We start from the raw sequence: 13199 nt of genomic DNA, 5'->3' as shown, positions 1-13199 counted from the left end.
TGCAGGTGGGTAACTTTTTTACATTCAGAGGTGGCTCCCTAACGAATCACCTCCTTAGTCTAGTCAAACTGGTCAAATTCAGGAATTTTCTATTTCTTTATGCAGTCTGGCTGGGGATTCTCCAAACTTCCATCTCAGCTGCCCAGCGTACCAACACTTGTAGAGACTCTTAATGTCACCCCCACCCCACACCCAGCCCCCAGAAAAACTTCCTCACCATCAGCTGGTACCAGCTTCACTCTGGATTCACTCCTTCCTTCTCTCCAAATCTGCAATATAGAATACTCGTCTATGGGCTGGAAGCAAAGGGCATCAGTGGCTCCACTGCCTGGCAGGTAAACATGGGCTCCTAGAGGCTCCAATCTTGCTGTTGGTGGGCTGGAAGAAAAAGATCCAGTAGAAATGCTGTTTCCCATGAATCAGACACTCGACTACACTCTATAGCTTAACTATTCTTTGAGTTAAATCTCTCTCTGTGGATTGGTCCCCACAAGGGATGAAGGAAAAAAGGCCAAAATAAATTACAAACTGTGATTGTCTTTAAAACAGGAGGGAGGGTAATGCGCAGTAAACTGGAATCTAGGATGAAATAATTCACTGGGTGAATTCATTGCACAGCAAATGGCCTGACCACCCTAAACATCTATGTTCCTTTTCGATTTCCTGACAAGAAAGAGGGTCTCCCGAATTTTGTGTTTCCTTTTACACTGATGCTTCCCAGGGCAGAAAGCCAGGCACAGGTTTAACTCATGTCTAAGGGGACTATAAACACCCCAAGAAAATTTCTGGAACTTTAACTTGATTAGCTTTGGAATTAGGTTTGTTGATGTAAAAAACAGTCAAACCTGTAGAGAATCTTTATGATCTTATCTGAACGAAACTGATGATGTGCTGGGGAGCAAGATCTCAAATGCTCTGGAGGATGACAGTTTTGCAACCTATTTTATACATCAGCATCAGAGGAGAAGACCTAAGGAAGGTGCATGAAACCCACGGGTGGTAGATTAAGGAGGCAGGAGAAACCATGGGTCCAGGGGATTATAGGACAGGATAACAGGCAAAATGGAGAAACACCTACTTTTATAAGGTGGTTACAGGAAATTTAACATGTACAGCACATAGAGATGGAATAGGGAAGAAAATAACAATGAGGGGTTCTGTAGTCTCCTGCTGTGGTAGTCTTGAGCTCTGTTGCTGGGGGTTGTGACTTCACAGGGTAGGAAAAGAAAATTACTCTGACATTTCAAAGGTGTGTTATCTTAGGTGCATAAGAACAGTGGGCAGAGCTCTCTTAAGGTAAAGGTTGACCTTTAGGCCTTGGGACGAAACTACCAGCTATGATCTGCCCAGTTAGGAATTTGTGATCAGACCAACCTGTGTGGTTACTTTTGGTCCCTGATCTTGTCAGGCCTGCCATGGGAACCCCGCCTGATCTTGTCATGTTTATTGTATAGCCCCTTTTGATTCAGGTGTTTTTTTTTTTATAGGGTTTTGTTTGGAAGGAGTAAGGCTCAGGTTCCCTGAGCTGGATGGGCTGTCAGGTGATTTAAGAGTGGGGGACTGAAGAAGGAATTCCCAAGAACGCTGACTGCCAGTGGTGGAAAGTGTCACGGAGGGAAGCCTTTCTCACCCCAAAGCTGCAAGTTCTTTTTTCTTTTCTCTGTCTTTCCCTAGTTTCCCAAACAGTACTCTTCCTCCTCATTTTTCTTTTTTAAAATGTTACAATTCTAAGTTTATCCAGAATAAAAGCAAAAAAGATAACTGGTACGAAACTGTCGACATAGCAACATTCAAACCTGTAGAAAAGTTTAATGAGTTTATTTGAGCCAAACTGATGACAATTGCTGGGAAGCAAAATCTCAAGGGATTAAGAAAATACTCTGGAGTGGCGGCCGGATGGCTCAGTTGGTTAGAGCGTATGCTCTTAATAACAAGTTTGTCGATTCAACTCCGGCATGGGATGGTGGGCTGTGCAACTAGATTGAAACGGCGACTTGGAGCTGAGCTGCGCCCTCCACAACTAGATTGAAGGACACAACGTGGAGCTGATGGGCCCTGGAGAAACACACTGTTCCCTACAATATTCCCCAATTAAAACAAATTTTAAAAGAAACTTTAACTCTCTATATTTCTAATTTTTAAAATACAGTATACAAAATTTAAAAAAAAAAAAAAAAGGAAAAAAATGCTTTGGAGAATGGCAGGTTTGCAACTTATTTTATTCATTTGAATCAAAGGAGGAGTCCTTAGGAGAATTATGGTCTTGTCCCATTCATGTAAGGAGGGTTACATGAAATTCATTGGTGGTAGATTAAGGGGGCAGGAGAAAGCAAAAAGGGGAAATCGCTGGCATTGGATAAAAAGTAAAATGGAGAGACACATACCTCTTTTACATCGGTGGGTACAGGATAGTTAATAATTAACATTTACAGCACATAGAGATGGTATCTGGGGAACAAGATAACAATCGGGTTCTGTAGTCTGGTGCTCTGGTGTGGTGGGTTGTGCCCTGAGGGCTCTAGAAATGGGATTACTCTGACATTCCAACAGTCAGTTTTCTTAGATGCAAAAAGACAGTAGACAGGCTCACTTAAGGTAAAGATTGACCTTTGTCAAGGAAGCTACAGGCCAAGGATGTGACTACCAGTCATGATCCGCTTTTAGTTAGAAATTTTTATGTTCAGACCATCTTATGTGCTTAATTTCAGTCTCTGAGTTTGTAGGGCCTGCCATGCAGGCTTCCCCTGAACTTGTCAGGATTAGTTTGTGGCTTCTTTTTCATCCATACTTCCGTTTTGGTCGTAAATCAATCCAGAGTATGCATTGATGACCAACTTTTGGTTGGATAGTGTGGTCCGAAGGTGCTAGAAAGGCTCATCCCTAGGAAGTCTTAGTGTCATCATTTGTGTCACTGAAATGGTGGGCCATTGGGGATGGGACAAGACCATAACCTTAGACGGCAGTCAAGGCGGAATTTTTTTTTTCAAAAGGAAAGGTGGGTAAATGGGCGGCAGTCAGGTCTAATGGTTTTACTAAGTAAAAAACACACTGGATCATTTCTAACCTATAAGCTATCATGATCCAAGTTTTGCTGTCTGTCTTACTTTTTTGTATTTTGCATCCAGTATAACGTTCACTTACAGTTTGAGGACATACCGTATATCTCTCCACAATCTGACCATTAGATAGGTTCCCATTTACTGTATTATTATTATTACTATTATTGTAATATGGTCTATCTACTTCCCGTTGGAAGCACTCAAGTTTCATTCATTATTAATCTGATTTCTGCTAGTTGTACAACTAGGAACTGTAATTTTAAGGTTTAATAGGGGCGAAGGCTTTAAGAACACACTGATGTAAGTTACAACCACAATCTAAAAATTTCTAGAGGCCAGGAGTACAGTAAGAGTTTCATAGGTAAATTTCCTGTGCCTCAGCAGCCATTATAGAGGGTCAGTTTTTAAATATCTACTTCAGCTTCTATGTGAATTAATATAGTTACTAGCCTTTGTTCAATTAGGGGGCAAGCATAATTGGGTTTTAGTTTTTATATAAAAAAATCCCTTTCTCAGTATTTCTTTTCCACAACTTTACTAGTCCTTCTCAATTTGTCTCGTTTTCCTCATTGAGAAATAATCAGCTTACTAGGACAAACTACTTCCTTTTAACTTTTCTAAAAAATACACACACATCCCTTTTCTTTTACAATAACATTCCTTCTAAATTTCAAAAGAGAAATCATAAAAATAGTATTATTGATAATATTAATGTTATATACCTTCAGCAATTGTTAACAGTTGGGCTATATAAATACAGCATTTAAGAAAACCTAAAAAATAAATATAACTATCCTTATGACTAAGATTATTAGCAGACAGGTAAAGATAATCAAACAAATGTTTTTTTTAAGTTCAATATCAGTTATATAAGTATACAGGCCTTCTCTATGTCTCTGGAAAGCTGTCTACCTCTGATGTGGGTGGCTTCTCATCCTCGAGGAGTTTTTGATGTTGGCTGTCAGGTGGAGGCCAGTGTCAGACAGGGGCAGATGTCCAGTCACAGGCACTTTTTTTTTTTTAATGAGAAATGTAAATCCTCCAGTTAACAGCTTGAAGTATATCTGCTTACTAGTAATATCTGATAAGTCCCTTCCAACCAGATTGGAGAATCTTTAATTGATCTTTTGTCCAATGGACAAAATCTCCTGGTTGTGTGAGGCATGAAGTCTTCATCTCCCGGGAAGTCACTGTACTGGATCAATTACTAATTTATCAATTTCTTTAAGGTGGTTGATAAGTCCTTGATAATAATGCAGAATGTCTCCTGTTAGAAAGGTTGATTCATATGTCCCTTCACATAGTGTGACCAGTGACTAATAAGGAAAAAGACTGTGTTTACCAAAAGGAATATATCTCAGCTTGAGAAGCACTATAAGGAGACCTTTTGGCTGGGGGAGATTAAAAGCTTCTGAAAACTCACCTAGTAGAGTTTTAATTTACCATTTGTACACTCTACCAATCCAGAGCACTGGGGAAATAAGAAGAATGAAAACGCTGTAGATTAAGCCAAATATTGCAAATGGATTGCATTATTTGCCCAGTGAAATGAGTCCCTCGGTCATTATGTAACTCACAGGGAATTCTCCAATTGGGGAATATTTTTTCCAGTAATAACTTACCTACCATTAAGACTGCTGCTCTCCTGCAAAGGAATGTCTCACTCAATCCAGTGATGCAACATACAAATCATGATTAACACATATTTGTATCCTTGAGATGGGGGCATTTGGATACAATCCAACTACCATACCTCAAATGGACCTAAAGTAAGTGGGAAATATCCTTGGGACCCATGGAGTGATTTTCCAGAGTTATATTTTAGACAGATAGAGCATCTGCTATACACTTTATGTGCTACAGTAGGGGAAGGTTTCCAATAATATTCTTTACTCCATGAAATCATCTTTTCAAGACCCCAATGCATTAGCTCATGTACATGTTAAATATAGGTCATTGAGCCCCTATAGGTAAGATTAGGTCTAAGCTATATCCGTTTGGGTCAAAGGTTCCCCCTTTTTGTTGCAACATTTTCTTTTCTTCTTCTGCAGGTGTCCATTGGAACTGTAAAAGTGTCTTTTATTGATTTAATAGGGAGAAGAAACATTCTCAGGTCTGGATAATTTGGCTGCTCATTGCAGCTGATCTAGTTGCAGTATCAGGTAAATTATTTTCTTTTGCTTCCATGGTGGTAGCCTTAGAATGTCCTGAAATTTTGATAATTGCTGACTGTTTCGCTGGCTGTATGACATCTAACGATTCTGCAGCCTGTTTTCCACTGTTTTTTTGGGCTGCCCTGAGGAAGTTAAGAAGCCTTGCTGCTTCCACAACATTTCCAAGTTGTGAGCTACACCAAAGCTATAGCAAATATCAGTGTAAATACTGGCTATTTGATCGTTGGCTCATTGACAAGCTCCTGTCAGAACAATTAATTCAGCTTGTTGGGCAGCTCTTAATCAGGTAAATGAGAAAAGAACCTTTAATTTATGTTCACCATGGAAGTTATTGCATATCCAGCTTGGTAATATCCCTGTTCATCTTTCAGGTAAGAGTCAGCATTATCAATAAGGTTTCCTGTAAACCATTCCTAGAATCAAGAAGGTGGTCAGTAAGCAGCACACAATTATGCATGTCTTTATCCTGTAAAGAGGGTAATAAAGTTGTTGGGTTAAGACTTAAAGTCCCCTTAGACATCAGTTAAACCTGTGCCTGGCTTTCTGCCCTGGGAAGCATCAGTGTAAAAGGAAACACAAAATTCGGGAGACCCTCTTTCTTGTCAGGAAATCGAAAAGGAACATAGATGTTTAGGGTGGTCAGGCCATTTGCTGTGCAATGAATTCACCCAGTGAATTATTTCATCCTAGATTCCAGTTTACTGCGCATTACCCTCCCTCCTGTTTTAAAGACAATCACAGTTTGTAATTTATTTTGGCCTTTTTTCCTTCATCCCTTGTGGGGACCAATCCACAGAGAGAGATTTAACTCAAAGAATAGTTAAGCTATAGAGTGTAGTCGAGTGTCTGATTCATGGGAAACAGCATTTCTACTGGATCTTTTTCTTCCAGCCCACCAACAGCAAGATTGGAGCCTCTAGGAGCCCATGTTTACCTGCCAGGCAGTGGAGCCACTGATGCCCTTTGCTTCCAGCCCATAGACGAGTATTCTATATTGCAGATTTGGAGAGAAGGAAGGAGTGAATCCAGAGTGAAGCTGGTACCAGCTGATGGTGAGGAAGTTTTTCTGGGGGCTGGGTGTGGGGTGGGGGTGACATTAAGAGTCTCTACAAGTGTTGGTACGCTGGGCAGCTGAGATGGAAGTTTGGAGAATCCCCAGCCAGACTGCATAAAGAAATAGAAAATTCCTGAATTTGACCAGTTTGACTAGACTAAGGAGGTGATTCGTTAGGGAGCCACCTCTGAATGTAAAAAAGTTACCCACCTGCACACACAGACACGCAACCTTTTTGTAACATCAGCTTAGATCAGTCTGAGCAAGTTACAAACAACTGAACGCCTTTGCGGTCCAGAAGAGGTGTTTTGATGTGTGTGTGTAAAAAAACGCACATTGAACAAAGTGTTCAAAAGTGTTCCTTCCCTTTATCAAAAACTGTCTCCTCCCATGTGTGCTCTTATGTTTTCTGTGCTCAAGACAGCTGGGTATAGCAATGAGTCTATTTTCCGGTGGGTTGTGAATCCCCTACTTTTGTTTTAACGTCCCTCACATTTTCAATTCAGGCACCTACCAAGGGGTCTTGCATCCCCACAAAGGATGAAGAAAAAAAGGCCAAAATAAATGACCAAATGCGCTTGTCTTTAAAACAGGAGCGAGGGTAACGCGCAGTAAACTGGAACCTAGGGTGAAATAATTCAGTGGGTGAATAAATTGCACCACCAATACCCTGAGTTTTAGAGGAGTGGGAACTAGGGCCTGCGTCAGGCCAGCCACTCCCAGATTACAGCACAATTCCTGACCAGTTTGCTTAAAACGGGCCGCCTGCCAACCAACCAGCTGTGCCGTGTGATGCAGTTAGAGGACAGGACTTTCCCTGCCCCTCGCTGGCAGACGCACACCCCATTACATTAATTTTAAAACAATGGAGAGGCTAGGGGCTGCAGTGACCGGGCAGAAGACCAAATTCGGGGCTCTGAGGCTAACCCTGGACCTACCCCACACCCCGAGGCTGAAACAGAAATCGTGAAGGCAGATGGGAGAGACGGGAGTGGCTCGTGTTGTGGCTGCTCGCTCACCGGCCATGAAAGAATTCATGAGTCAGGTAGAAATACAGAAGGAAGATTAATTAAAGAAAGAAAAGGTTCAGCTGAATAGAATCTGTGGGAAACTACCGCCCCGAGTCTTTGTTTCATCTCAAGTTTTATATTTTCTACTCAGGATGTACATTTCTTCAGCCTGCAGTGGAACTTTCTAATGAGTTGGGCTTTGGGGGGGGGGGGGAGGGCGGGGAAGGAGGTGCAGTTAAGCAGGTTATCACTGCCTTTGCATATGTTATGTAGATTTAAATTAGAGTCACGAGTGGATCCCATACAGATACAAAACATTTCCCAAGTCACAGGGCCAGCACTAGGCAGAAGTAAATAGAAACAGTAAAACTAGTATGCATAGTAAATGTGTAGGAAGCAGAACCATCAACAGTTGGTGGAAAGGAAGCAAAGGAAAGAAAAAGAGCTTTCAAAAAGCCCCCAGCTAACTTACACTTGTTAAATCAAATTATACCAGAGATCCGAATGTCAAAATAGAAGATTTAGTGCCACCATTACAATTCCTCTGTCTTAACAGCCCGCACCCCGGGCTGGGAAGGATGAGTGAAAGGGGGAAGCCCCAGAGGCGGTAAAGACAAGTTCTACGGAAAACTGTTTCTTCCTCACGCCGCCAGAGTCCAGCACCAAGCGCAGGGGCGCCCCGGACCCAGCCGGACCCTTTTGTATCCCCGCCCCTGAACAACGCACGTTCCTTCTCCTGGGACGAGCACCTTGTCCAGTTTAAGAACCGCCTGTTTACCTGATTGCTTTTCTTTTGAAAATTCAGATTCCCCTATCCCCAGACAGTCCATCCGTGTAGGTGAAAAACTATGTCAAAAACTATAATGCATTATCTCTGTCCTCCTACTTCCCATTTTTAAATTGGGAAACGCCGCCGATGGCTTTGGCAATCCTCCGGCAGCCAGGGCCAAAGGAATCAGCCAGGGCCTTCGGGGGCGACAGGAACGCGGCCCCGTCCGTCAAGCGCCAAAGTCCAATCACAGTGTCTTTGCCTACACATACCCCACCCTCTTAGAAAACTTCTGGTAACTTTCCTACCTTAAACCACCAAACTAATTTGAGGCCCACCAGCCTCTCACCGCCCTACAGTTCGTACAAGCCAAGAGCTGACCCTTCCGGACAGTATCAACTGGACAGCTGGCCCCGGTACCGGCCCGAAGCGGGCAAACGGAGGGAACGCCCACCCTTCCCAGCGCGGCTGTGGGGCCCCACCCCTTAGGACTCCGGTGTTCTCGCGAAAAGACGACAAGGATCTGGAGAGTTCTGGGAGGGGCGGCACCCAGGACTCTGATTGGCCCGAGGCGGCCTGGGGGGCAGGACGCAAGGAGAACCCGCTGGAAGGTTCCGGGCCAGGCGTCCCCGCCGAGCTCGGTGATTGGGTGGAGCGCGGAGAGGGGGGGTCGAGGAGGAATTACAAATGCAGAGCCGCGGGCCGCGGAGAAGCAGCGAGCCTGTGGAGAGGAGGTGCTTCTCGCGGCGTTGTCCCGGGTGCCTGAGCGCGGCTCCCACAGACCCAGTGCCTCCGCGGACGAGCCCCTGCGTGTCGGGCTTTCGGTTTCCGGCCTCGGAGAGGACCGAGCTTCTGGTCGCGGACCCCGGCCACCGTTGACCAGGCCCGAACCTCAGCGCGGCGCGAGAGAGCGGGACACCGGCATGGCGAAAAGCACGGCCATCGGCATCGACCTGGGCACCACCTACTCGTGCGTGGGGGTGTTCCAGCACGGCAAGGTGGAGATCATCGCCAACGACCAGGGCAACCGCACCACCCCCAGCTACGTGGCCTTCACCGACACCGAGCGGCTCATCGGGGATGCGGCCAAGAACCAGGTGGCGCTGAACCCGCAGAACACCGTGTTCGACGCCAAGCGGCTGATCGGCCGCAAGTTCGGCGACCCGGTGGTGCAGTCGGACATGAAGCACTGGCCTTTCCAGGTGATCAGCGACGGCGACAAGCCCAAGGTGCAGGTGAGCTACAAGGGGGAGACCAAGGCGTTCTACCCCGAGGAGATCTCGTCCATGGTGCTGACCAAGATGAAGGAGATCGCCGAGGCGTACCTGGGCTACCCGGTGACCAACGCGGTGGTCACCGTGCCGGCCTACTTCAACGACTCGCAGCGCCAGGCCACCAAGGATGCGGGGGTGATCGCGGGGCTGAACGTGCTGAGGATCATCAACGAGCCCACGGCGGCCGCCATCGCCTACGGCCTGGACCGGACGGGCAAGGGGGAGCGCAACGTGCTCATCTTCGACCTGGGCGGGGGCACCTTCGACGTGTCCATCCTGACGATCGACGACGGCATCTTCGAGGTGAAGGCCACCGCCGGGGACACCCACCTGGGAGGGGAGGACTTTGACAACAGGCTGGTGAGCCACTTCGTGGAGGAGTTCAAGAGGAAGCACAAGAAGGACATCAGCCAGAACAAGCGAGCCGTGAGGCGGCTGCGCACCGCCTGCGAGAGGGCCAAGAGGACCCTGTCGTCCAGCACGCAGGCCAGCCTGGAGATCGACTCCCTGTTCGAGGGCATCGACTTCTACACGTCCATCACCAGGGCCCGGTTCGAGGAGCTGTGCTCGGACCTGTTCCGTGGCACCCTGGAGCCGGTGGAGAAGGCCCTGCGTGACGCCAAGCTGGACAAGGCCCAGATCCACGACCTGGTCCTGGTGGGGGGCTCCACCCGCATCCCCAAGGTGCAGAAGCTGCTGCAGGACTTCTTCAACGGGCGCGACCTCAACAAGAGCATCAACCCGGACGAAGCGGTAGCCTACGGGGCGGCGGTGCAGGCAGCCATCCTGATGGGGGACAAGTCTGAGAACGTGCAGGACCTGCTGCTGCTGGACGTGGCTCCCCTGTCGCTGGGGCTGGAGACGGCCGGCGGCGTGATGACCGCCCTGATCAAGCGCAACTCCACCATCCCCACCAAGCAGACGCAGATCTTCACCACCTACTCAGACAACCAGCCCGGGGTGCTGATCCAGGTGTACGAGGGCGAGCGGGCCATGACCAAGGACAACAACCTGCTGGGGCGCTTCGACCTGAGTGGCATCCCACCGGCCCCCAGGGGCGTGCCCCAGATCGAGGTGACCTTTGACATCGACGCCAATGGCATCCTGAACGTCACGGCCATGGACAAGAGCACGGGCAAGGCCAACAAGATCACCATCACCAACGACAAGGGCCGCCTGAGCAAGGAGGAGATCGAGCGCATGGTGCAGGACGCGGAGAAGTACAAAGCCGAGGACGAGGTCCAGCGCGAGAGGGTGGCTGCCAAGAACGCCTTGGAGTCCTACGCCTTCAACATGAAGAGCGCTGTGGAGGATGAGGGGCTCAAGGGCAAGATCAGCGAGGCGGACAGGAAGAAGGTGCTGGACAAGTGCCAGGAGGTGATTTCCTGGCTGGACGCCAACACCCTAGCGGAGAAGGAGGAGTTTGAGCACAAGAGGAAGGAGCTGGAGCAGGTGTGTAACCCCATCATCAGCGGACTGTACCAGGGGGCGGGTGGCCCCGGGGCCGGTGGCTTTGGGGCCCAGGCCCCCAAGGGGGGCTCTGGGTCAGGCCCCACCATTGAGGAGGTCGATTAGACCCCCAGCGTCATTTTTTCGGTGTTTGTTTATGAGACTGAGGGGATCCTAAAACCTTACTATTGCCCTCTGTTTTTCTAATTTCTGTTTTCTAGCATTTTAGTTCAATCTAATATTACGTTGTATCCTGTATAATTTGGTCATATTTGTCATTTCTCTTGTATAATCAATGTGTTGTCTAGAATTATTAGCATTTAATGTAAGTTGGCACTGTAAGGGTGTCTTTCTTTTTTCGTGTCACATGAATCAACAGTGCCACCCTCTGTTTTAGTTTTTGGCTTTGTAAACAGCTAGAGTCATGGAATGTTTTTTGTTTTTTTTTAAACTTGTATTTTAAGGATTAAAAATTACAATAAAATGTTAATGTGTGCCTATTTTTATTTGCCCAGGGCTAATGGACTCTTGGGAAATGTATGGATTCCCCAGATTGATAATGGTCAGTACTTCGCAAGAGAGGTCCTCATATAGCCGTGATTATCATCATTGTTTGGAACTTAATTCTTGGTGGTCATTTACATCTAGTTAGAAAAGAAAAAGTCTAAGTGACCATTTCGATCGGGGTGGGGCTTGCTTTAGAGATTATTAGGGTGAGGAGCTACAGAAGGGGTTTGGGAAGAAGTTAACTGTATTGAGGGGTTTTATGGTTCCTCACTCTCTTCCACTTAATGTATGCAGAGCCCTTTAATACCCACTTGTAACCTGTGTGTCTTGCAGTGTTTCATCTAGGTTATAAATACACTTAGGGGTGAACAAAGGAGAAAAATGAGATACAGATTCACATTCTCACCTGATGATCAAGTGCAAATTATTTAGCCTCTCTGTTTTTGTTTGTTTGTTTGTTTTTCTAAATGGCTTCAATTCCAAAGTTCTAAGGTCGTTTTGCTCAGAAATGTGCTATGGACAAGTGACACCTTCAACCAAGTGACACCTTAACTCGCTGCAGTTATCCAAGTGAGAGTCTGGAGGAGGGAGATACTCAAGAGCTTGGGCTAGGCACTGTATGGGGTTCTTTGAGTTACCCTAATAATCCTCAGTAATCATTCAACCACTCTCTACATATAAGGTATTATAAAGCTTTTTTTATAGGTGAGCATATGGAGGTGGTCACCTCAACTATATCCAGGGAAAAATTAGCACAGTGATGGTTTGGGGGCCAGGGTGTTTTCCACACTGACTGAACACTAGTGTCTGGTTCTAAGTACTGTCTTTACCTCAGTTCTTTGTCCTTTTTATGGACAATCTCAAAACAATAGCAATTTAAAGTAATTGCAAATTTAATTATGAAGAAAGGAGATAAAAGCCGTACAGCATAGTGCTGGAATGATCTAGGAAACTGGCTTTTCTCCCACACAAACCCTTTTGTAGGGGGTGTTCTTCCTGTCTAGCAGTTAGGTGTCCTGAACACTTCCTCCAGCCTGAGAGAATCCCAGCCTCCTTCCTACCAAAAACATCCTTGAAATGCCTACTCTAAAATCAAACAAATTAAAGTTCTATATTATATCTTTCAATAAATGCTTCACTCTGGGAAAAACATTTTAGGACTGACAAAATATAGGAAGCCCTCCTTGAAAGCTTGTAAAGGAAAAGGAGTAAAGAGTTCCTTTGGTTCCTGGGCCAATTCTCAAAGGCCTGCTTTACTCACAAGGTAGGTCAACTACAATGCAGCCTAAGACCATAGCATATACTAAGTATAGTAGAGGGAATAAATCCTTTGGCTTCAAGCCATGATTCTTCAACCCAGTGATATATTAAAATCATTTGGGAAGGCTAAAAAAAAAAATACAGATGCCAGGCCAATTCAGAATCTGAGTAGGCTAAGGCATTGTATAGAGTTCAAGCTGCCTAACTGGTGCTAATAAGCAGCCAAAGTTGAGAAAACACTGCACCAGAAGCTATTCCTGATTATACATTTAGAGGGATAGGGGCATGTCAGATCGAAGCAGGAAGGTGTCAGTGCTTCCAGGAGAAGCAGCTGAGTGGGCTTCTTGCTGAGTGGGAGCCTGAGGCTTCAAGTCCTTAAAGTATTGATCCACTGGCAGCAGCAGCAACAGTGATAGAGGTCAGGGAAATCTCTAGTAAAAACATCTCCAGCAATATTGTGTAACGGGGCAAAAAAGAATTCCTGAGGCTGGGCCAATTAAGTTCATACTCCCTCATTAGGGAAGTGGTTCATTAGGAAGCAACATCAGAATATAACTCGTCGCCTAATTGTACATATACACATCTTAAAATTTCAAGGAAAATCACTGCAACTTCAGCCATAGGTGGAAGTCGACCCCTGGGA

General features: G+C 46.0%; 1 protein-coding gene and 1 long non-coding RNA gene across 2 annotated transcripts; both read left to right on the top strand.

The window, feature by feature from the left end:
• The first annotated feature begins 4025 nt into the window (after window positions 1-4025).
• Window positions 4026-8247, top strand: LOC141571613 (uncharacterized). Its single transcript, XR_012496518.2, has 3 exons — window positions 4026-5221; window positions 6125-6285; window positions 7794-8247. It is a non-coding gene; the product is annotated as an uncharacterized LOC141571613 (long non-coding RNA).
• A 416-nt stretch (window positions 8248-8663) lies between these two features.
• HSPA1B (heat shock protein family A (Hsp70) member 1B) lies at window positions 8664-11279 on the top strand. Its single transcript, XM_074332713.2, has one exon. It carries the CDS (start codon window positions 8990-8992, stop codon window positions 10913-10915), a length of 1926 nt encoding a protein of 641 aa, XP_074188814.1. The 5' UTR covers window positions 8664-8989; the 3' UTR covers window positions 10916-11279.
• The last annotated feature ends 1920 nt before the right edge of the window (window positions 11280-13199 follow it).

This window comes from Rhinolophus sinicus, chromosome 2 (assembly GCF_057876585.1).
Source record: "Rhinolophus sinicus isolate RSI-liver-muscle chromosome 2, RSI-T2T, whole genome shotgun sequence".
Lineage (NCBI taxonomy): Eukaryota > Metazoa > Chordata > Mammalia > Chiroptera > Rhinolophidae > Rhinolophus > Rhinolophus sinicus.
Note: the sequence above shows the minus strand (reverse complement) of the source record. Positions and strands in the feature narration are given on the sequence as shown.